At 51.6% G+C, this 24107-nt stretch overlaps 8 protein-coding genes across 8 annotated transcripts; 3 read left to right on the forward strand and 5 right to left on the reverse strand.

The window, feature by feature from the left end:
- Positions 1-105: 105 nt before the first annotated feature.
- On the reverse strand, positions 106-1218 carry MRF1 (Mrf1p; the record flags this gene model as incomplete). The annotated part of the gene is made up of 1 exon (XM_018854216.1): positions 106-1218. One exon carries the CDS (start codon positions 1216-1218, stop codon positions 106-108), a length of 1113 nt encoding a protein of 370 aa, XP_018710856.1.
- Positions 1219-2783: 1565 nt separating this feature from the next.
- METBIDRAFT_32347 (uncharacterized protein) lies at positions 2784-3807 on the reverse strand. Its single transcript, XM_018856034.1, has one exon. It carries the CDS (start codon positions 3387-3389, stop codon positions 3207-3209), a length of 183 nt encoding a protein of 60 aa, XP_018710857.1. The 5' UTR covers positions 3390-3807; the 3' UTR covers positions 2784-3206.
- A 1928-nt stretch (positions 3808-5735) lies between these two features.
- Positions 5736-6917, forward strand: METBIDRAFT_19995 (uncharacterized protein; the record flags this gene model as incomplete). The annotated part of the gene is made up of 1 exon (XM_018854921.1): positions 5736-6917. A coding segment is annotated over one exon (1182 nt), but the record flags the coding sequence as incomplete, so codon positions are not given.
- Positions 6918-7984: 1067 nt separating this feature from the next.
- METBIDRAFT_12361 (uncharacterized protein) lies at positions 7985-9261 on the reverse strand (the record flags this gene model as incomplete). The annotated part of the gene is made up of 8 exons (XM_018854217.1): positions 7985-8034; positions 8123-8151; positions 8317-8504; positions 8592-8701; positions 8785-8790; positions 8838-8856; positions 8889-9099; positions 9209-9261. The coding sequence occupies 8 exons, from the start codon at positions 9259-9261 to the stop codon at positions 7985-7987; spliced, it is 666 nt and encodes a 221-aa protein (XP_018710859.1).
- An 874-nt stretch (positions 9262-10135) lies between these two features.
- METBIDRAFT_43884 (uncharacterized protein) lies at positions 10136-11728 on the forward strand (the record flags this gene model as incomplete). The annotated part of the gene is made up of 1 exon (XM_018857711.1): positions 10136-11728. One exon carries the CDS (start codon positions 10136-10138, stop codon positions 11726-11728), a length of 1593 nt encoding a protein of 530 aa, XP_018710860.1.
- Positions 11729-13901: 2173 nt separating this feature from the next.
- Positions 13902-19556, forward strand: GSC1 (1,3-beta-glucan synthase; the record flags this gene model as incomplete). The annotated part of the gene is made up of 1 exon (XM_018858394.1): positions 13902-19556. One exon carries the CDS (start codon positions 13902-13904, stop codon positions 19554-19556), a length of 5655 nt encoding a protein of 1884 aa, XP_018710861.1.
- A 384-nt stretch (positions 19557-19940) lies between these two features.
- On the reverse strand, positions 19941-21203 carry MNN11 (alpha-1,6-mannosyltransferase; the record flags this gene model as incomplete). The annotated part of the gene is made up of 1 exon (XM_018857776.1): positions 19941-21203. One exon carries the CDS (start codon positions 21201-21203, stop codon positions 19941-19943), a length of 1263 nt encoding a protein of 420 aa, XP_018710862.1.
- A 1489-nt stretch (positions 21204-22692) lies between these two features.
- On the reverse strand, positions 22693-23682 carry METBIDRAFT_12365 (uncharacterized protein; the record flags this gene model as incomplete). Its single annotated transcript, XM_018854218.1, has 1 exon — positions 22693-23682. One exon carries the CDS (start codon positions 23680-23682, stop codon positions 22693-22695), a length of 990 nt encoding a protein of 329 aa, XP_018710863.1.
- Between the last annotated feature and the right edge of the window lie 425 nt (positions 23683-24107).

A 24107-nucleotide genomic window follows, 5' to 3' on the forward strand; every position in this document is an offset into this window, starting at 1 on the left:
TCCACAAAGTCCTTGCTATGAACTTACTTGGGTCTAGAAGCGTAAATTGAGGGTGGTAGACAGAATTCTTGTTCCCACATACCACCCTTCCCAAGAAATCCCTACTTATACAACGTTCCCTGGAAACGTCACCACACGCTTGCCTAGGTGCGACTCGTCAATGGCCTGGACAAACGCGTCCCTAAGACTGCCCGTGCCGTCCCACGGAATGTGGGTGAATTTCACCGGCTGGAATACCCCCGACTTGTAAAGAGGCAACAAGCTCCGGATCGTGTCCACCTTCAGCTGCGGGTTCTGGCGCGTGTTCCGCGTCAACCAGTAGCTCTTGAGCGTGATGTTCTTTGCCAACTGCACACCGGGCGAGTACTGCACCATGCCTCCGGACATGCCACCGTAATTTACAAACGTCTGGTCATTGGAGAGCGCTGCCACCAAGTTGGGTGTTGTGGGGCCTGCAACGGAATCGAGTGCAAGCCTGACGCGGGCGGTTTCCCCCACAAGCTTCGGAAGAGTGGCCGACACGAAGTCTTCCGCAAGAAACTTGTCCTCGGCCACGATTTCAGTGGCTCCGAGCCCACGCAATTCCTTCGCAACCTCGGCGAAGTCTGGCTTCCTGCGCACAATCCCCAATGTTTTTACTCCGTGGTGTTTGGCGAGCTGATACAAGTACTTATTCACGAAGGAGTTGCCCGCGTTCATGACGATCCAGTCATTTTCTTGCCAGTCGGAGACGTAGTTGTGGAAAAGCTGGTACGCTGTGCAGGGGTTGGTGGAGATGGTCGATGCCTCGTCCATGGAAATGTTATTTTCCCCATCGCTCAGCACCACGATGAGTGGGTCAGGGTTGTCCGGCGTGAGGGGCACGATGGCGTGTGATCTCCATGTGCCGAAACTGGTGAGTTTCAAGATAACCCAGTCCCCGACTTTGTACGAGGACACATCTTGCCCGACGGCCACAACGCAGAAACAGCCTTCGTTGCCACCAACAGCAACCTTCTTCTCGGTGCTGTCCTGGCCCAAGTGCTGGAAATTGATTGGTGTTTTATATGAGCCGGCCACCTGGAGCCGGTCCGAGGGGTTTACAGGCACTCCCAACGCAGCAATTAATACCTCATTTTCTGCTAGTTTTGCTGCGTCGATCGTCGAAGTGGCATTGAACAAGGCCTTGGAAAGGTCGGGGTTTGTTTCGGTGAAAGCAGCGGCGGAAACGTGGTACATTCTAGATATTTTAGATTTCCGGCTTCGGTTGCTATGAACTGTTGAGTGACGGTACTTGTGCCGGCCCAGCCGAGTGCGCAGCGAGGGCGGGGGTATTTATGGCAGCCCCGTCATTAGTAATCATAGCCACAGCACGCAATCCGATCATTGATAATTTCGAAGGTAACTCTGTCGGGCGCGAAACAAAAGTATCTTGGACAATAGAATGTTAGATAGATCAAGCAATCGAAACAGGATTGTACACCTATTACAACAAGCACTACCCAGGTGGTGCAAAATTCAGCAAGTACAAATTTTCAGTTTCTTCATATTGTCAAATTCAGACACAATGCCGCAGCAAGAAATATGTCATTTAAAGTGTCCAGGCTGTTTCTTGAGATAGGATGAAGTCTGGGGTATTCTATCACCTCTTCGGTTCTCCTCGGCGATATGTCACCGCCGCCTTCGCGAAGCCTTTCAAAATTTGACGTCATCCTCCATAGTAATTTTTACTCGCTTTTGGGGCCCACACAATTGCTAGAAACAAAACGGTAATATTTCAGAGCCATTCTCTAGAGCTAGCCCAAAAAACGTGCCACCGGTGGTATCCTGGTCTGGGGGCTGGGACTAGATCTTGGCATATTTCACTCTATCCATGCATCGAAGGTTTGGCGCGCAAACCGTTCTGCAGAAATAAACGCTTCCAGAATTGAAGGACCTTCCTCACCTGTGGCTAACAGCATTGGATTTGAAGACAAGATATTTCTGTAGGCTTTAGCCTCAGTTCTCGAATCACCCGAAGGATTCATTTGAAACAGAACTGATTATTGCCGATCGAACTACGAGGCAGGACAGAATTAGAGAGTCGCTGCAATACAGCTCCAGGGTCTACAGCGGCTGATGAAAATTCGATGTTCCAGCCCCTACCCTCATTGGAATTGAAAGAATGCTACTTGTACCGATATGAATAAAAAATCTAGAAATCTGCCGTGAGCGATAATTGCAAAGCAGTCGAGGATAGGCTTCATGGCACTGACTATGCTGGGGAGTTCACACAAAGAGTGCACCGCTCTTGTAGACAAAGAATATTGTCACCACTCGGGGGTTGATGGTGGACATGCCGCGATTGGAAGACCGGGGACTTTTTGAATCAATCTCCCAATCATTGCCTTCCACACGGAGACTGCTTCAGTTCGTGTTTGGAATGGAAATACAACGATCCATCGTCTATTTCAAACCCGCATAGCTAGCTGCCAGGAAGTCAAAGAGTCTCCGAAAAAAGACATCCGATATCCTCACTGATTCCCAGCAGTTGGGCACTCACAATGCCATCGCCCAGACAGCAGCACCAATGCAGTAAAGAGGCCCGGCCAAAATCTTGAGCAGCCCAAAAGTACAGGGGTGGCACGATTTGGCTTTTAATCCAGACGGGGGCTCCATCCCGAGCGGATAAGCCAATATATACAGCACGTGTGCCTCTGGCCCAGAGGGGTTGAAACGCCTTGAGTACGCTACGTTATTTATAGCCTACTTTACAGGCTCGGCAAAGCGAGCAGCCCCGTTTACCCATGATCCGAAGAGGCGCGTTCGGCATACGGGCGGAGCGCGCGTCGGCGGGACGCCCGAGCTGTTGACGGTTGCACCGAATGCGGCAAAAACGTCATAGTCGCAAAAAAAGCCACGGCCCGTGCCTTTCTGCACCTCCGAAAACCAATGAGGCCACGGGTTGCCAGAGAAGTTTCTGTCTACGTCATCCAGTTATCTGTGCCTGGAGACAAATATAGAACCGAGTCTGTATTTTAGGAAAGCCAGCGCCCTCCTGAGACCAGACCTCCTTTTGAGACACTCTTTCCCATCTGCTCGCCATGGGCCTCATCGCCAAATTGAGACATCACGATCATGACCGTCGTCGATCGTTTCAGGCGCCGTCTCCTTCGCACACCAAGGCGTCCGATTCCGTGTCTCTGACAGCCAGTGAGTTTCTGCATGCATCGTTCTCGTCTGTCTCGTCACAAAGCTCGGCAGGCCGGAACGCAGAGCCGGTATCCAAAGGCAAAGCGATCCCAAAAGCCGGCGCCACGGCCGCTCAGCGGCACAGCATGCCGGTCTTTTCCGGCCAGCAGCACAGAAGCGGCCAGCAGCAGAAATACGACGGGCGTATGCACGGCCCGAGCACGGCGGCGCTGCTGCATGGGCAGGGTGCGCTGGCCCAGAACATGGCACCCGTCTATCCGATAAATGGCCATTCCAGCTATTCTCACGGAAAAGCGGATCTGCCGGCAAGTGTGGGCCCGGTCACGCAGGAAAACCAGGTGTATTTGGCGAGGTCCCCTGGTGCACGGCACCAGGCACAGCTGCAGGCATACAGAGACCCGGCGGATGGAGAAAACCCGCAACGAGATTTCCGGGGGGCCCCGGCGCAGATTTTGTGTGGAGAGGAGCATGCCGCTGATTTGAGGAGCTCACGTGTCCAGGCCACTCCTGGGGAGGGAGGCCCGGGTGCAGACTCGACGCAGGCAACTACAGCCAGAGGAATGGGAAGTCCAGATAATGCCCGAGAAATTGGATACCCAGATAATGCCCGAGAAATTGGATATCCAGATACCGCCACGAGCCTGAAAACTCCAGTGGCTGAAGGAGATTGCAGCGGCCCGGCAGCTCTCGGCAGCCCAGCCGAACTGGCCGTTCCAAAAGACCCGGGTGCCCCAGCTGGTTCAAGCAGCACACCCAAACACGCTGCCGAGGCTCTCCACAGCCTTCCAAACAGGCGGCCCCATCCTGCCACTCCAGACGCAGCCCGCCAAAACACGCTCCATCAAAACACACAGCACTCCCAAAGCACACAAAGCTTCCAAAACACACAAAGCTTCCAAAACACACAGCACCTCGAGAACCGGCACGAGCACCCGGCTCGCGGAGTCTCCGCCGCCCGCCCCCTCCAGGCCTCGCAGACATACCGCCACAGCATGTACGCCGAACTCCCGCGCCGCATCACGGACCCGGCCGGCACGGTTCCGGCCCGCCAGCCGACCCGCAGCTTCTCGCCAGGGTCGATATCCGAGGGCTCGGCAGAAGACTCGGAACTCACGCTGGATAGCGAGTCCGACGCCAGCATGGACCTCGCCCGCAGCCACCCCTACTATGAGCAGTGGCGCCAGTACTTCCGGGCGCTCGAGCTCCAAAAACGGCAGCAGTCCCGGCCGCCTCCGGCCGCCCCGGGGCCCCGGCCCGCCCCCAGCGAGCGCTTCTACAGCAGCGTGCATCTGGCCGTGCCCCGGAACGGGCTCGTGGCCAATTCCCGGCGGTCCACGCTCAAATCCAGCCGCTCGGCGTCCGTGCCACTGGAGGAGCTCGGCAGGCCCGAGGCCCGGGCGCGGGCCATCTCTCAGAGCGGCACGCAGTCCGGGCCGGTGTCATTGGACGGCGCCGTTTCGGGCCTGAGCCCGGACCTGAGCTTCGAGGACGCCGACGTGCGGCTCTGCCAGGACCCGCCACGGCCGCGGCAGATCTCCACGGCGCTGGTGGTTTCGCGGTTGCGGCAGCTTTCGATGGCCAACGACGGCAGCGACCAGATCTCCGACTACGGCGCGTTTGTGTTGAGCGACGAGAGTGACGCGGACGTCACGATGGAGGCCAGCGTGCTGGCTGGCCGTGGTCCGGGGGATGTCCAAAATTCTGACGATTTCCAGACCCCAGACCATGTCCAAAACTCTGACAATGTCCAGACCACAGACAACGGCCAAAACTCTTACAATGTCCAAACCACAGACAACGGCCAAAACTCTGACAATGTCCAGACCACAGACAACGTCCAACACTCTGATAATGTTCAAACCACAGACAACGCCCACACCCCCGCCCATGCCAAGACCCTATTTGGTCCCCAGGCACCACAGAGCTCCGCCCGCGAGCCCAGCGGATCGTCGGATTTCCACAGTGTGCTCGACTTGTACCAGAACCCCGGGACGCCGGACCCCGATGCTGCTGCCGGGCCTGCAGACGTGCACAGGAACAAGTCGTCGGCCTCGGCGTCGTCCTTCGGCCTGCTCCAGAGCGAAAAGCACTTCAACGTGGGCCCCAGTTTGCGGCGCGTGGCCACGCCGGTGCGCCGGACAGGGCCCGCAGAACACCGCCGCTCGCTGCTGGTGAAACGATTCGCCCCGCCCATGGCCGGCCCGCCGCCGCCACTTGTTCCCACGCCGCCTGCCGCCACCAAGGCTGATTTCCAGGCGCAGCAACATTTGTCCAACTTCAAGCGCCAGAGCACGGGCAGTCTTCCCATGAGCGACATGTATATGCAACAGATCCAGCAGCAGCTCCAGCAGCTCCAGCAACTCCAGCAGCTCCAGCAACTCCAGCAGCTCCAACACTCACAACAGCAGTTCCCCCAGGAGTTCCAAGCCCCTCAGCAGCAGTTTCCCCAGGAGTTCCAAGCCCCACAGCAGCTATACCTGCAGGGCTTCCAGAACACCCCAAACAGGCCGCCCGCCACCAGCTTCGCCGCGTACGGCAGCACGCCCAAACCAGCGCCGCGGTCGTCCGACGCGTTCATCTCCAGAAAAATCGACGAGTTCGTCCAGTTGCGTGCGCTCATCGCCGCAGGCAACAAGTCCTTCGAGTACCGCCTCAAGTGGGTGCACATGTTGGTGGCCGCCACCAACAACCGGCTCTTTGCCTACGTCAACATCAAGGGCGAGGCCGTGCCGCCCGACCGCGTGCTGGAAAACAAGCTGCACTTCATCCGCACCTGCGTCAGCCACCTCCACAAGCTCCTCAAGGAATTGGCCCGCAGCGAGCGCCACGGCGCCAAGAGGCTCTACGCCGAGGCCTGCTACATCCAGGGCTGCTTCCACCTGCACGCCTACATGGACCGCTACGGCCAGGACTTTGGCCACGACTTCGACGCGCCTGAGGCCGAGTTTTTCTTCGCCGCGTGCTTGGACTCCAACCCGGCGTACTTCCGCGCCTACTACGAGATGGGCGAGCTCTGCGAGCTGCTGCAGGAAGATGCCCAGTTCGACCAGGCCATGCAGCACTACACCGAGTCCGCCAAGATGGGCTACAACCGCGCCATCTACAAGGTGGCCTTGGTGCAGTTGCTCGTGCCGCACAAGCGCCTGCCGCGCTTCCTCCACTACTTCAAGAAGTTGGCGGAAATCGACATGGACTCCAGCGACGTCCAGCTCAGCGGCGCAGACCGCGACGAGCTCGAGGAGATCGTGGGCTTGGCGCTGTTCCAGCTCGCCAAGATCTACGAGGGCATCTACCCGGGCGACTTGCAGGCGGACGATGCGTTCGTGCAAGCATGCTTGGAATCGGCGCCCGTGACCTACTCCCGCAGTCTCGCGTACTACAACCGGGCCGCCAAGCTTTCGTGCGTGCAAGCCCAGGTGCGGCTAGCCAAGGTGTACGAGGACGCGGAGTTGGACCGCGAGTACAACCCGAAGAAGTCCATCCAGTGGTACATGCGGGCGTCGTCGTCGCCGTTGAAGTTCCGGCGCCACCCCGAGGCCATGCTTGGCTTGAGTCGCTGGTTGATGAAGGGCTCGGCGGGCGCCAGCAAGCACATCCCGTATCCGGACCCGGAGCGGGCCGTGCAATGGTGCCAGAGGGCGTGCAAGGAATTCGCGTACCCGGAGGCCTTCTTCCAGATGGGCTTGTTGGTGGAGCAGGGGTATGCGGCCGGGGACCCCAGGACATGGTTCGAGCAGGCCGAGGCTGCGGGCCACGCTGCGGCCAGCGAGCGTTTGGCTTGAGCTCACAGTTTCATCAAACGACGGATTTTGATCAAGACTATGACTGGAGGCTGAATCCTCAGAGAGACGTGAATGGCCGAGCCCAAAAGACACTCATTGTCCGAATTATCACTGCCGCCTCAGCCTTTGTCTGCGTACTCCCTTACGCCTGCTTTCTCAAGAAAGGGCAAGATTCGGCCTGAATTGATGTCGCGTTGACTCCTCTGGTTTGCACATGGCCATACTGGATGCCACTGTCGATGAACTGGCTGAAACGTCTTCACGTCTCGCTCTTCTTGCTGCCCCGGATACCCAAGACGGTGTGATTTACTTCTCTTTTGGACCTTGTCTTTGTCTCGACTATCGCCTAATGTACAAGACACTCCTGGAATTGGAACCCAGTTGATGATGTTTTAGATCTGGCAAACTTCAAAAGAGCTCTTTGATCTAGCGGGCTCTTTGCCTGGGATGGGTGATCTGGGAACCTATCCAGTAGCGTCTCTATGGCTCACCACATGAAACCAAGTCATATTACTAAGACATAGACCAAATCGTTCATCGGACGACAGGTCGAAGTCAACTTGAAACCATCTCTGATATATTATGGAGGAAATCATGAAAGCCCCGCCCAGAGTAAGTAATACATGTAATCCACTAGATGTGTGATACTTTGCAGGACCAGCAGTTAATTTTATCTGAATTCCTGACTTATCTCCTTTGATAGATTTTGAGATATCAGCAGTAAGTGTTTTGGTAAAACAATGAGATGAGTGAGCTTGGATATTTTCTAAACTACCAAGAACACATATGATATATAGCTGAACCTTCACCTTCACGTGATTTGCTGCAGGCGACTACTCTGACTACTAGATGATAAAACACATGTGTATTTATGATAAACACATGACTATATCATTTATGATGTAAATTGATATTCTAAGAGATGGCCAGATGTATTAGCACTTGTAAGTGACAGCAAAATATACAGAAATGATTCCTTTTGTTGAATCTCTATACCCCGAGAGTCGTTTGAGAGCGGTCCATGGTTTGGATTACAGCCGAGATAAATCTACCCGTTCGAGATAGAATGATATTTGCTCCACTGTTTTGACGGGTTATTATGATAGCTCACATCATAATACAAGCCCGACTTTACTCTCATCATTCCAATATTCAATATGTGCACACACCTCTACTAGGCCTAACCTGAAGAACAAAACTGCGTTTTGCAATTACGTAGTACAATTAGGTCACACACAATAATTTGGAAGTATACAACGGACTTATGGAATTTCATGATCATTACGATTCGATGGACTTATGAATTTTAGGGAGATATATGAATCCATGGCCATAAAATGCTCTAACGAGAATAAGCACATACAGGGTCATATGCAAATTCATGGATTTTACAATTCCACAGTCATACACAATTATAAAGTCATTCACAAATTTACGGACGTGTGCAATTCCACGATCATACACAATGTCGTGATCAAATTCAAATATGTGACAATGCACAAATACACGGTCATCAACTCCACGGTCATGTTCAAATATAGTCACGTACAACTATATGAGAATATACAAGTCCAAGGTCACATACAATTATATGGTCAGATACAATCATATAGTCATATACAACTATAAGTCACATACAATCATATAGTCAGATACAATTATATAGTCAGATACAATCATGTAGTCATATACAATCATATAGTCAGATACAATCATATAGTCAGAAACAATTATATAGTCACATACAACTATAAGTCCCATTCAACTATAAGTCCCATTCAACTATAAGTCCCATTCAACTATAAGTCACATACAACTATAAGCCACATACAATTATCTAGTAACATACAATTATATAGTCATATACAACTATATGTCACATACAATTATAAGTGACATACAACTATATGTCACATACAACTATAAGCCACATACAACTATATGGAAATACACAATTCCACGGTCATACACAATTTCCTGAAATCTACAATTCCACGGCCCATTGCACAAAACTCCAGCCCACACCTCCCATCCCTCGCCCAGCTCGCCCAGATATCTGGCCCTAATAACTCGCACGGCTGCGAAATAGCACGCAGCAATATCGGCCCTAGGACCCAGCACTTGCCGCGGCGAAAATTGATGAGGCCTGCGCACCAAAAATTTTCAACGCGATAGAGCCAGGCTTGTCCAGTCTCTTGTACCAGCGCCTAACTCACATCGAAATGTCGAAAAACACGCAATTTTTTTGTACGTACTTGCCCACGGGCGGCCGTGGCAGCTGTTCCAGCCGGAGCAGGGCCCGGTCCATTTCTTTTTTCCCGTGTTTGGCGGGAACCCACGCGTTTAGCCGCCGGCGTGCCGATAACTACGCCGGTCCGTTTGGCAGCTTCTTTTTGTAGGATCCAGCCCTGCTCGGTGCTGTCAAAAGACGGGTTAGTCGTGCCCGCTGTGGCCGGCGGCAGAGGAGCAGAAAAAAAAGAAAAACAAAACATGCCTGTTTTCTCTGGGTTTGGGCGATCTTTGTGCTTTGTTCCAGGACGGCAAACTACAGTCAGCCAGGGGCCGCCAGCCCCGTGTCTATCTAATATAAACTCAGAACTAAAAGAGAAAATGATAGAGAAGAAAGAGCGGGATAGAGACACTATGCTGGATGGCCCGAACAGTCGGATGGCCAGACCTAAAACGATCTGAATGAACCAAAACTACCAGAGTGATCAGAACCAAACCTGCCAGAGTGATCAGAACCAAACCTACCAGAGTGATCAGAACCAAACCTACCAGAGTGATCAGAACCAAACCTACCAGAGTGATCAGAACCAAAACTTCCAGAGTGACCAGAATAAAAACTACCAGAGCTGCCAGAACCAAAATCACCTGAATGACCAGAACGACCCGAATGGCCAGATTGAAACAGCCAGCAGACTGCCCCCGCCAACGCCCGCCACATAGCCCACCCCTACTAACACGCAGGTCGCCAGCCCAAGTCGATAGACTTGCTCCAGGATTTCGAGGAAATCACCTCGTTCCCCAAGCCACAGCTTGAGGTGCGCTGCGCCCAGTACAGCGCCAACGGCCAGTACTTTGCCTACACGCAGCCGACGCACGTGACCGTGGTTTCGACGCTAGACGGCGCCAGCAACGACCAGGTGGTTGCGCAGATCGACGTCAAGGAGACGTTTGACATGTGCTTCTCGCCCGACGGGCGCTACCTCACGCTCTGGACCCGCCCGCTCTTGCTCGACCGCGAGAGCGGCGTGTGGCTGGAAAACGTGCTCGTGTACGACGTGGAGTCGCAGGCCGTGCTCACGAAATGGTCCAACAAACAGCAAGGAGGGTGGCAGCCGCAGTTCACGCAGGACGGCAGCGTGATGGCCAAGAACTTCAACAACCGCGAGATCCACTTCTACGAGTTGTCCGCGGCCTTGGACATCCGCAAGCCCTCGTACAAGTTTCGCTTGCAGGACTCCGGCGCCACGTTCCAGAACTTCCGCTTGAGCCCCGGCTTGAACCCCTCCGTGGCGGTGTTCATCCCGGAGAAGGGCGGCAAGCCCGCGGAGGTGCTCATCTACAACATCCCCAACTTCAACCAGCCCGTCTGCTCCAAGCTGTTCTTCAAGGCCGAGAAGTGCCAGTTGCAGTGGAACGCCTTGGGCACCGCGTTGCTCGCGTTGGCGTCCACGGACCACGACTCCAGCAACAAGTCCTACTACGGCGAGACCAACTTGTACTTGTTGGGCATTGCCGGCTCCTACGAGCGCATCGACTTGAAGCGCGAGGGCCCCATCCACGACATCACGTGGTCGCCGTCCGCCCGTGAGTTTGCCGTGTCCTACGGCTACATGCCCTCGGAAACCACCTTCTTCGACGCCCGCGGCAACCTGATCTTCTCCTTGCCCACCTCGCCCCGCAACACCATCCTCTACTCGCCGCACGGCCGCTACGTGTTGGTGGCGGGCTTCGGCAACTTGCAGGGCACCGTCGATGTCTACGACCGCCAGAACAAGTTTGCCAAGGTGTGCACCTTCGAGGCCTCCAACACCTCCGTGTGTGAGTGGTCGCCCTGCGGCCGCTACATCTTGACGGCCACCACGTCGCCCCGCTTGCGTGTGGACAACGGCTTGAAGGTGTGGTACGCCGACGGCACCTTGTTGTACTACCGCGAGTATCCGGAATTGTTTTCCATCGCTTGGAAGCCACAGCCTATCAGCAAGTTCCCGGCGCTAAAACTGTTGGAGCCTTGCCCGCCGGCCCACCAGTCGGCCACCGAGTATCTTGCCAAAAAGGCGGCGCTGAGCGGCACGAGCACCGTGAAGAAGGTCGGTGCCTACCGTCCGCCCCACGCCAGGAACAGCGGCGCGTCCACGGCTCTGACCTCGCTCTACCAGAAGGAGTTGCAAAGCAACTTGGGCCCCAAGCCTGCGGGCGCCTACGTGCCCGGAAGAAGAGTCGTGCCGGGCGCACAGCCTGTGGAACCCAAAGAGAGCAAGAGCGCGGCCAAAAACAAGAAGAAAAGAGAGGGCAAGAATGCCGACGAGGCGTCGCCTACCCCCGAGCTGCCTGCGGTGGCGCAGGCACAAGACCAAGGCTCGGTCGTTGGAGGTGTAGTTTCGATGGAGGAGAAGAAGATCCGCGCCTTGTTGAAAAAGCTCAGGGCTATCGAGGCCTTGAAAATGAGACAGGCGGGCGGCGAACAGTTGGAGGAGACACAGATCAACAAGATCAACAAGGAGGACGAAATCAGACAGGAGTTGGGCTTCTTGGGCTGGTCTGAATAGAGATATCACCAAATACATTTTCCGTTCTGGGCGCATCGATTGGGTGTAGAATCCACGGGGTTGGGCATGCCACCAGTATCGGCGGCGAGACTCAGGGTCTCTACAATGACATAGTCGTCAATTTTACCTTGTTTCAAGAGGCGTTTTTCCTGTCGCTGGGTTTCTCTACGAAACATTAATATATCTACACTTGAAACAAAACATCATACACCAAATAAGCTTATAAAGCGCTGTCTTGCTTGATGTCGAGAGAGAGTACTGCTTGAAATATAGGCCTGTGTATTTGGGGTTTGACCAGTCCTGACCATCTGCACATACAAGTATAGACAAGAACAACAAGTAAAGACGAATAAAAAAAAAGACAAGTACAGAATAAGCCAAGTACAACAAATATAACAAGTATAACAAGTACAGCAGAACAGACAAATACAGATAAATACAGACAAATACAGACAAATACAGACAAATACAGACAAATGCAGACAAGTGTCCAGAGCCCGCGAACCGAGGCTCAAACCCAAGGCTCCATGCTATCCTGTTTCGTCAGTCGCATCACTAGGGTGTGCGATACCTGCTTGTCCAGTTGCAGGATTGGAATATCAGATCAGCGACCCATACATGCAGGGCTCGACCATACCAAACCAGAACATGGTGGCAAGGTACCGGAGTATGCAATACCGGTCTAAAACTACAGCTCCAAAAAAAAACGTCCGCCGATCCGAAGCGTAAAAATCATCCCGCGGCCCAACTCCTCGGCACCCCATGGCGTGCTGCCAATATATACTTCATTTATAGAGATCAAACCTTATCGGACCACACCAAACTCAATTTCTCGGCCTGGCAACAATGCCGCGAATTTTCGAGGCAAGGCTTGGTTCCGCTCTTTTTTTTTTTGGGCCAGGGGCGTGCTTCAAATCGGGGTCGTGCGCGCCTCGCGAACGATCCGATGCCAGTGTTAAGAGCGCACCCCTGTGAATCCGGTTTCACCTCTTCTTCCTTACGTCGCTGTCAGTTATCGAAAGGTACGTAAACCCAATGGACACCTCCATATTTTTGTCGAAATCAAGCCAGCTTCCCCCGGCCGCCCTGCCACGAATCGCCGAAGCAGAACCACAAACTCCGCCAGGATCCGAACCGGTGCTTGCCGCCCTGTGTCCAAAAATAGACATTTCTCACTCAGATCGCTGGGTCCTTCGTGCGCCCCACAGAAAAGCAGATATTTGGTCGTGCGCTTGGCTTTGTGTTTGTGGCCCCAGCCGCGGAGCCTGTTTCTACTTTTTTGGCACTCCAAGAATCTTGGCCCCACCAGTCTTTTCGCTCGGATCGGCCTCGCGATCACTGGACCGGGCTAGGAGCGCTTCACCGCGGCCGCCTCTCTGCGCCTCTGCACGTGACGCGACTCCCGTATGCCTCTGCTTCCAAAACGGCCACTTCTGATTTCCTATGCGCAGGCAGGCAGATCCCTGCACGGCATCTTTCGGACGCGCGCCGCGGTCTCGCCTCTTGGTTGCTATACCGCCCAGGGCGTGTCACGTGTACGCGGGTGTTTCTTTTTTACGTGCGCGTGTGTTTGAGCGCGCCCCGTACAGGACCTCGGGCGCAGCACTGGACTCCCCCGGCAACGAGCGGCGCTCAGAAGTAATGCCTACAGACGGCGGTGGCTCCTCGTTCGTGAAGCTTTTGCGGGAGGCTGCCGCCTTCAAGTTCTGAGATGCATAGCCGGGTCAGGGCGATGTCCAGAACCCGGCAACCATTCCGAAGATCTCACCGCTGATCGCTGCCGCCTGCACATGGGCTCTGGCTGTGCTATGTCCACTCCCATGCCAAGCTCCGGAGGCCCTCCCTCAAGGAATTCTATTTATGGTGATATTTTTTCAGTGCCAAACACTTCTGGAGATCAAGGGTGAGGTAACACACGCGGATCCAAGCTTTCCCCACTCTATATAAGGAATCCTTGTCAGATCTCGCGGTATCAATCTTCCACATTTTGCCTCTTCAGAACGGAAGTCCAGCGCATTTGCTCTGCCTCCCAAAACTTTCTTGTCGCACCGGGCCACTGCCTTTATTTTTTCGGTCTTCGCATTGCACACATTCCGCAAACACGCCAACTCCAAGAAGCTTCAGCTTGATTTTGTTGCCTCGGCAATTTATCATTACTAACTAGTTTGTCTAGATGTCTTACGATAACAATAACAATTATTATGACCCGAACCAACAGCAGCCAGCTGAAGGGGAGGGTTATTACCAGCAGGGGCCCTACGATGAAATGGGACAGCCTGTTCAGTACCAAGAAGGCGGCGAGTACTTCGACCAGGGCCAACAGTATCAACAGCAGCCGTATGATGATGGTTACCAGAATTATGAGCAGGCTAATGCTGGATATTCGGCTGATCCTGAAGCGTTTTCTGATTTCAGCTACGGAGGCCAGAATCCTGGCACGCCGGGCTACGACTCGTATGGCACTCAATACACACCTTCGCAAATGAGTTACGGTGGTGCCAGATCCTCTGGTGCTTCCACGCCGATCTATGGTGCGAATCCCAACTACGATCCGACTCAGTTCCAGTTGTCCTCAAACTTGCCTTTCCCAGCTTGGTCTGCTGATCCTCAAGCTCCTATCAAAATTGAGCACATCGAAGATATCTTCATTGACTTGACGAACAAGTTTGGTTTTCAAAGAGACTCCATGAGAAACATGTTTGACTACTTCATGACTTTGTTGGACTCCAGATCTTCGAGAATGTCTCCGGCCCAAGCTTTGTTGTCCTTGCACGCCGACTACATCGGCGGTGACAACGCCAATTACAAGAAGTGGTTCTTTGCGTCCCAACAAGATTTGGATGACTCCATTGGTTTTGCTAATATGGATTTGGGCAAAATTGGAAAAAAAGCTAGAAAGGCCTCCAAAAAATCCAAGAAAGCCAGAGCTGCCGCAGAAGAACATGGCCAAGATTTGAATGCTTTGGCTTCTGAGTTGGAAGGAGACTACTCTTTGGACGCTGCTGAAATTAAGTGGAAGGCGAAGATGAACGTTTTGACTCCAGAGGAGAGAGTAAGAGACATTGCTCTTTACTTATTGTTGTGGGGTGAGGCAAATCAAGTTCGTTTCACTTCTGAGTGTCTTTGTTACATTTACAAAATGGCCATGGACTACTTGTTGTCTCCGCAATGTCAGCAGAGACAAGAGCCTGTTCCCGAAGGTGACTACTTGAATCGGGTTATCACCCCCATCTACCGGTTCTTGAGATCTCAAGTCTACGAGATCTACGAAGGCAGATTTGTCAAGCGTGAGAAAGATCACAACAACGTCATTGGATACGACGATGTCAATCAGTTGTTCTGGTACCCAGAGGGAATTTCGAGAATCATCTTCACGGATGGAACCAGGTTGGTTGATCTTCCTCAGGAAGAAAGATTTCAGAGACTTGGTGAAGTCGAGTGGCAAAATGTCTTCTTCAAGACCTACAAGGAAATCAGAACATGGTTGCATTTCATCACCAATTTCAACAGAATTTGGGTTATTCACATTTGTATCTACTGGATGTACACTGCTTACAACGCTCCAACGTTGTATACTCAACACTACGTCCAGACCCTCAACAATCAGCCAACAGCATCTTCGCAATGGGCTGCTCCAGCGATTGGTGGTGTCATTGCATGCGTGATTCAAATATTTGCTACCTTTTTCGAGTGGATGTTTGTTCCAAGAGAGTGGGCTGGTGCCCAGAGACTCACACGCCGTTTGATGTTCTTGCTTTTGATCTTCCTTGTCAACCTTGCTCCTATTGTGTTCACGTTCTACTGGGCTGGTTTGAGTGCAATCTCCAAGACAGCACAAGTTTTGTCTATTGTTGGATTCTTTGTTGCCATCGCCACTTTACTTTTCTTCGCTGTTATGCCTTTAGGTGGTTTGTTTACGCCCTACCTCAACAAGAGCTCGCGCAAATATCTTGCCCAACAATTCTTCACTGCAAACTTCCACAAGTTGAAGGGTTTGGACATGTGGATGTCATATCTTCTTTGGTGTACGATTTTTGCCGCAAAGTTGACTGAGTCGTATTTCTTCTTGACATTGTCCTTGAGAGATCCCATCAGAAACTTATCGACAATGACTATGAGATGTAACGGTGACTACTGGTTTGGTGACAAGTTGTGCAAGCAACAAGCAAAAATTGTATTGGCGTTGATGATCCTTGTGGATATGTTGTTGTTCTTCTTGGATACATACATGTGGTACATTGTGTGCAACTGTGTGTTCTCTATTGGCCGTTCTTTCTACTTGGGCATTTCCATTTTGACTCCATGGAGAAACATTTTTACGAGATTGCCCAAGAGAATTTACTCTAAGATTTTGGCGACAACCGAGATGGAAATCAAATACAAACCTAAGGTTTTGATTTCTCAAGTCTGGAACGCTATCGTCATTTCTATGTACAGAGAACACTTGTTGGCTATCGATCACGTTCAAAAGTTGTTGTACCACCAAGTTCCATCAGAGATTGAGGGTAAGAGAACTTTGAGAGCACCAACTTTCTTCGTGTCTCAAGATGACAACAACTTTGAGACGGAGTTTTTCCCAAGAAACTCTGAAGCTGAAAGACGTATCTCTTTCTTTGCTCAATCCTTGGCCACGCCAATCTATGAACCATTGCCCGTTGACAACATGCCCACTTTCACTGTTTTCACTCCTCACTACGCCGAAAAGATTTTGTTGTCTTTGAAGGAAATTATCAGGGAAGATGATCAATTCTCCAGAGTCACTTTGTTGGAATACTTGAAACAGTTACACCCTGTTGAGTGGGATTGCTTTGTCAAAGATACCAAGATCTTGGCGGAGGAAACTGCAGCGTTTGAGAATGGTGAAGAGGAAGAGAGAGAAAATGAAGATGGTTTGAAGTCTAAGATCAACGACTTGCCATTCTACTGTATTGGTTTCAAGTCTGCTGCACCAGAGTACACATTAAGAACAAGAATTTGGGCATCCTTGAGATCTCAAACTTTGTACCGTACTGTTTCTGGTTTCATGAACTATGCAAGAGCAATCAAATTGTTATACCGTGTTGAAAACCCCGAATTGGTTCAATATTTTGGTGGTGATCCCGAAGGTTTAGAGATGGCTTTGGAGAAAATGGCCAGAAGAAAATTCAAGTTTATTGTGTCCATGCAGAGATTGTCCAAGTTTAAAGAGGACGAGATGGAAAATGCTGAGTTTTTGTTGAGAGCCTACCCTGATTTGCAAATTGCCTTCTTGGATGAAGAACCACCTTTGAACGAAGATGAAGAGCCTCGTGTTTTCTCTGCTTTGATTGATGGTCATTGTGAAGTTTTGGAAAATGGTACACGTCGCCCTAAGTTTAGAGTTCAATTGTCTGGTAATCCAATCTTGGGTGATGGTAAATCTGATAACCAAAATCATTCTGTCATTTTCCACAGAGGTGAATATATCCAGTTGATTGATGCGAATCAAGACAACTATCTTGAGGAGTGTTTAAAAATCAGATCTGTTTTGGCTGAGTTTGAGGAATTGAACGTGGAACACGTCAACCCTTACGCTCCGGACTTGAGAAAAGATGACGAAGAACAACCCGCTCCAGTCGCCATCTTAGGTGCGAGAGAGTACATTTTCTCTGAAAACTCCGGTGTTTTGGGTGATGTTGCTGCTGGTAAGGAACAAACTTTTGGTACTTTGTTTGCTAGAACTTTGGCGCAAGTTGGTGGCAAATTGCATTATGGTCACCCTGATTTCTTGAACGCAACATTCATGTTAACGAGAGGAGGTGTTTCTAAGGCCCAGAAGGGATTACACTTGAACGAAGATATCTATGCTGGTATGAACGCAATGTTGAGAGGTGGAAGAATCAAGCACTGTGAGTACTACCAATGTGGTAAGGGTAGAGATATGGGGTTCGGCTCCATTTGTAACTTTACGACAAAGATTGGTGCTGGTATGGGTGAGCAAATGTTGTCAAGAGAATACTACTACTTGTCAACCCAATTGCCTTTGGACAGATTTTTGTCCTTCTACTACGGTCACCCTGGTTTCCACATTAACAACTTGTTCATTCAATTGTCTTTGCAAACTTTCATGTTGGTTTTGGCAAACTTGAACTCATTGGCACACGAATCGATCTTGTGTGATTACGACAAAAACGTTCCCGTCACCGATGTTTTGGAACCTTATGGTTGTTACAACTTGGACCCTGCAGTGGATTGGATCAGACGTTATACATTGTCTATTTTCATTGTTTTCTTCATCTCGTTCATTCCTTTGGCTGTTCAAGAATTGATTGAAAGAGGTCTTTGGAAGGCTACTCAGAGATTTGCTAGACATTTTGTCTCGTTGTCTCCGTTGTTCGAAGTTTTCGTTGCTCAAATCTATTCCACGTCATTGATTACTGATTTGACTGTTGGAGGTGCCAGGTACATTTCTACCGGAAGAGGTTTTGCTACTTCGCGTATTCCATTCTCCATTTTGTTTTCCAGATTTGCGGACTCCTCAATTTACATGGGTGCTAGATCCATGTTGATTATTTTGTTTGGTTCTGTTGCACACTGGCAAGCTCCTTTGTTGTGGTTCTGGGCGTCTTTATCTGCTTTGATGTTTTCCCCGTTCGTGTTCAACCCACATCAGTTCGCATGGGAAGACTTCTTCCTTGACTACCGTGACTTTATCAGATGGCTCTCGCGTGGTAACACTAAGTGGCACAGAAACTCTTGGATTGGGTATGTCAAGCTTTCCAGATCGAGAATCACTGGTTTCAAGAGAAAATTGACCGGTGACATCTCGGAGAAGGGCGCAGGTGACGCTTCCAGAGCTCACAGAGCCAACATCTTATTTGCTGACTTCCTTCCTTGTGTGTTTTACACTGCTGCTTTGTTTGTCGCTTACACTTTCATCAACGCCCAAACTGGTGTCACTGAGTGGTCAGTCTCAGGAAGAGACTCCACTGATCCTATCACGGTCAATTCCACTGTCAGAATCATTATTTGCGCTTTGGCCCCTGTTCTCATTGACATGGGCTGCTTGGCTGTGTGTCTCGGTTTGGCTTGTTGTGCGGGTCCAATGTTGGGCTTGTGCTGCAAGAAGACTGGTGCTGTTATCGCTGGAGTTGCACATGGTGTTGCAGTTATTGTGCACTTGGTCTTCTTCATTGTTATCTGGGTCTTGGAGAGTTTCAACTTCGCGAGAGTGTTGTTGGGCGTTATCACGATGATTTACATCCAAAGAACCTTGTTCAAGTTGATGACCTTGTTGTTCTTGACCAGAGAGTTCAAGCACGATAAGTCGAACACTGCATTCTGGACCGGAAAATGGTACGGAAGTGGTATGGGCTACATGGCCTTCACCCAGCCCGCCAGAGAATTCTGTGCTAAGACTATTGAGATGTCTGAATTTGCAGGTGACTTTATCTTGGCTCACTTGATCTTGTTTGTGCAGTTGCCTGTCTTGTTCGTTCCGTTGATTGACAGATGGCACTCCACCATGTTGTTCTGGTTGAAGCCTTCCAGGCTTATCAGACCTCCAATCTTTTCTTTGAAACAAGCCAAGTTGAGAAAGAGAATGGTGAGAAAGTACTGTACTTTGTACTTTGTGGTGTTGGTCCTCTTTGTCATCATCATTGCTGCCCCAGCCATCGCCTCCAGTCACGTCCCATCTGATCTTGGAACCTCGTTGATCGGTGCCTTCCAAGGTGTGTTCCAGCCTAGAGGCACCCATATCAATGACACCGGTGCCGTGTCGTCGTGGTGGAGCTCTGATGGTGTGCTGATCACCTTCTGGTCTTTCACTCCAACAAACACTTGGACCTACACCACTAAGGCTTTCTAAGCTGCTATTTAGAATTTATCATTTAATCTTATACTCTACGTCGTACACTCGTCTGAGAATCAGGCCAACGGTACTTCTTCATCCTCTGGTGGAATTAGTCCATGGTTCTCAGGACTGAGGCCAACAACGAACGTTCCCTGGGCGCTGTCCAGGAATTCGATACAGTCACATCATACAACCATACTTATCTACGTTGAGTGAAATAAAACACATATTGCTGGAGCTTTTGGAGACTCTCGCAACCGGATAACTATACTTTGCTACCGTTTATTATGCGTACGAACTGGAGCATCTACCTGTGCTCGCGCCAGCTGTCGATATCGCCGGGTCTGCAGTCCCCGTCCCTTCCATTGACAGAACTCACTTCTTGATTAATGCTCCGCACTACACATCTCCAGCAACCTTCTGCAAGATCAGGTCGCACTCGGTGCTGGTGCCGCAGCTCGCCCATTGTACGACGAAATCCCCCGGAAAGTAGTGCATGTGGTCGGTGGCCTTGTCCTCCAGAGAGACAGTCTCAGCAAAGAACGAGTTGATGGTGCGCGCAGACACAATAGACGTTTTGCTCAACACGAACGGGTGCCACTGCAAGATGTGCGTGATGGCGGAGTCAGGCCCGTAGGGGAAGTTGTTGTATTCCAAGTAATGCCTGGCGCGCCAGGTCTCGATGGTGGCGCGGCCAATCTCGGAATTGCGCACGAGGAACGAGTTGGTCTCGATTTTGGTCTCGGACTGGGTGAAAATCAAGTCGACGTTCGCAGGCCGGAGGTTCTTGTAGGTCTTGATGAGACCTCTTGGTGGAATCACCGGCTGCTCCTTGAGGTTGGCGCCTCGCCACGCGTCTGGCGTCAACAAGTACGAGTAGAGGTCCACCTTCATGTTGGTGACGAGCCCGTCCTGGTCAAAGTACCAGAACCACTCTGCGTCGGGGAACGCGAACATGGCCGCACGGACGCAGAAAAGGCGGATCCACTTCGAGCGCTCCACATCGCCCAAAAAGTCCATCGAGTTTAGCTCGGGGACAAATTCCTGGGCCCACCGGACGTAGATCCCGTAGCCGTGCTCATGGGCATAGTTGACTCTGTTCTGCACGAGCTTGGCGAGCGAGGCTGTTGGGTACCGGTCGAAGTCGAGCGCCGTGACAATGACGATCTTCGGGCTCTTCTTGGCCAGTTTGGGCGAGAACACCACCTTGGCCTGGTTCTTGAAGTGATTGATGGCGCGCGCCTCGTTGGACGCCGCGTTCTCGTTGTCCTCTTTGATTTTCTGCTTGACCGGATCCGCGTCGTCGAGGGAGCTCAACGACTCCATGCGCAGCGGACGGCCGGCATCCTCGGGGGTGATGTGTATGAGGTTGGTGACGCCAATCTGACGCAACAAATCCGCGTCCTCGATCGGCGGGTATATGTAGGGCGACGCGGACGAAACCGTGTGTTTGCACCCGGGCGGAAGGCCGGGCGGGTATACCGGGTGATGGCGAGAAAAACTGGGGATCCAGCGGAGCGGCCTGAAAACCCAGAGGAAAAAAAGTGCAAACACCACGAGCCAAAGGCGGTTGGCACGCACGGCTTTGATTCGGTGGAAGCCGCCAGGCATGGGCAAGTGGCCGGCGGGGGCGGCGCCCGTGCTTTTGGGCCGAAATCTCATTCCATTCAACATGGAAGGGGAAGCTGGAGGGGTGCTGCGCAATTCACGGAGGTCTGCTGGGGCTGGCGCTCGATGGAAGTATTAGGAGTTTGGAGCTATAATTTTTTTGTTGTCTGTTCGCGCCTCACCGCAGGGTCTGTGCAGACCGCGCCAGGGCCACCAGTGGGTGTGGAGCCGCGCCGTCTAGAGGAACCAGGGCCACACCGAACAAGAAGCACACGGTTGATGAGCGGAAGAGAATATGCGCGGATCTGGCAGTAGGCCGCTGGTTGGCGCCTGGTTTGGTTCTGTTTTGTTTTTGTTTTTGTTTTGCTTTTGTTTTGTTTTCGTTTGTCTTCGGTGTTTTCCGTGTTTTCTCCTGGTGCTGGCTGATCGGTCTTCGCTCATTTTCGCGTGCTGGGACGGAGCGCCCGCTGGCCCTGCGGACCTGCTCTAGGGCCGGGCCCAAAGCCTACATCCCTTTTATTCCGCACTCTGGTACTCTTGCTCCGTCTGCTCTTTCCTCCGAATCTCTTTTCTGGGATTCTTGTTCTAGCAATTCTCACTCTTGTAGAACCGTTCTTCTGATTTTCCTTCGTCCATTTCTTCTTCTTCCATTTCTCCTTCTTTCATTTCTCCTTCTACCAATTCTCCTTCTTCCCTTCGCTGCTTTTGTTTCTCCACCTTCCATTCTCGCTCTTTCTAATCTCTCGGTTCCGTACAACGTCTTCATAACATATTCTAGCACCCTTTCTTCCAACTCATTTTAATTTGCAACTTCCAACATGGTGAAAGTGGAAGCAAGACTGGATCAGATAATATGTGAGACACCACCATGTTGAATTGGCTTGCAGACTGGAGAGCATGTTCTAGGGCAGCGGGCCTCGTCCAAACCACCGTTTCAAAACCGGCACAAGACGAAATATTGAGAACTGGCGGGTCAGAGCTTGAATAGCAGCATTCCTGGGGCTGGGATACCCGCCAAGAACGAATTGCACCGAATACTTATCCAGCGCCCTTTGAGCCAAGCCGAAAACATTGCTGAAAAGTGTTTCAGATCAGCCACCCGCACCTGAGATATGGAGACGGAGCTTGCGCAAATCCAAGCACGTTGCTTTCCTAACAGAAGGCCTGAGGAGATTGTGGTCCAGACGGATCTGAAATCTCATCGAACGACACGTCCAACAACAAGACCCGAAAAGTCCTCATCAGACATACGATGTATCAGAGCACGTAACTTAGTCGGCGCCCCGTCACAGCATCAGCACCATGGCTTACACTGATCAATTCTTCTCAACCAAGAGATCACCCGGGTCCTCCATTTGGCGCTTGATCACAAGAATTGTGGGAAAACAAACGCCATGAGCAGGGCAAGCAGGATCCTGCTCACCGGACTGTCAACACACAACGCTTAAAGCAGCCGAGCCCAAGCTCCACACACATCATGACTCCACATTTTCACTGGAAGCTCCGTCTCCGCGTCCAAAGATCCAAACCATCACACGCCAATCTATGCATGGCTGGTGCGGTCCTCGATCACCTGCAAAGCCACCTGTCTTCTCCTCTCCGCCACGGAATTGGCAAGCAGGTTATTGGCCTGGTTGACCAGCTCAGATAGCTTCTGCACCCTCATATTGCTCTGTTCCACCGCGTCGTCGTTGAATGGCGTGACAATGCCCAAAAGCACACACACGTCGTATATGCTATTGATGACTGGGCCCAAATACGGCTTGCACGCACTGGGAAAGAACTCGACAAGCTGGAACGCGTCCGAAGCATCGCCGCTCACAAAGTACGTGCTGCTGCTTTCGCCGCTGGCGCTTGTGATCGGGAGAAGCGGGTCCGCAAAAAACGACTGGTGGAACCTCAAGTAGTTATAGGCCACGAAAAACGAAAGCACCGACGGAAGAACAGGATACAAGGTGCGGGCGGCCGCCGACCACACCGACACGATGATGAGCAGCAAGAAAGGCAAGTGCTTGACGCGGAAGTTGACAAGGCCCTGGAACAACACCACGTTGTGCTCCGGAATGAGCTGCTTGAACACCACTAAAAAGCCAAAGTAGTAGGAGACGCCGCCTCCCAAAGGCTTATCCATGCCCAAAACGTCGCCACGGAAGATGTTGCTCACAATCGTGATCACCACCGTGGACAAGTTGGTGATGGCGCCCACAATGACAATGAATTTGAGCACCTCGCGGTGTCCCCAGAACTTCTCCACGTATCCCGTGGACACGTAGAGAACGCCAAACGCCAAAAGAAAAGAAATCACCGAGATCTCGGCGAAAATGGCCGTGACAAACACCCACGGATAGAAAATTGCGTAGCGCGGCACGAGCTGGATATAAGGTATGACAATGTCATGGAGCGCCCGTTGCTCATCCGGATTTTGCAAGTATTTGACCTTCACTATAAGAATGGTGACACTGGTCCAGAAAAGCGCCAAGGCCACGGCCCGGGTCAGTTTGGGCGTCGAGCGCCACAGAATTGCCACTGTCATTGTATGGTTTGGCGGAGCAAAAAATAGAATGTTTTTGTGATGCGCTCGGTGCAAATTGACTGTTTTTGCCGTGTGGATTCGTGTTTCCAGAGTCCTCAAAATGAGTGCACCAATGTCTCACGTGTTTGGTCGAAGGTGGCTCTGGTCCCGGATGTTTTTTAGCCAGGTGCGAAAAATGTCCGAGTCCACTCATGGCCCGCAGACTGGCATTTTCTACACCTCTCAATTTCAGCGCATTTCGGCAATAAGGTGGAGAAGAGTTTTTGCGCACAAATGTGATGGCTTGCTTTAGAACTTGTTTGCTGTGTTGTCGCTTCTGCCTTAGCTGAAGATTCTTTGGGTGGTGCATATAGCGATGTTGCCTGGCCCAACAAAGCCTTGCGCAAGCCCTATAGAAGTGCTTGAGTCATGAATTGTCTATTGAA

This window comes from Metschnikowia bicuspidata (genome assembly GCF_001664035.1).
Source record: "Metschnikowia bicuspidata var. bicuspidata NRRL YB-4993 chromosome Unknown METBIscaffold_4, whole genome shotgun sequence".
In the NCBI taxonomy this organism is placed as follows: domain Eukaryota; kingdom Fungi; phylum Ascomycota; class Pichiomycetes; order Serinales; family Metschnikowiaceae; genus Metschnikowia; species Metschnikowia bicuspidata.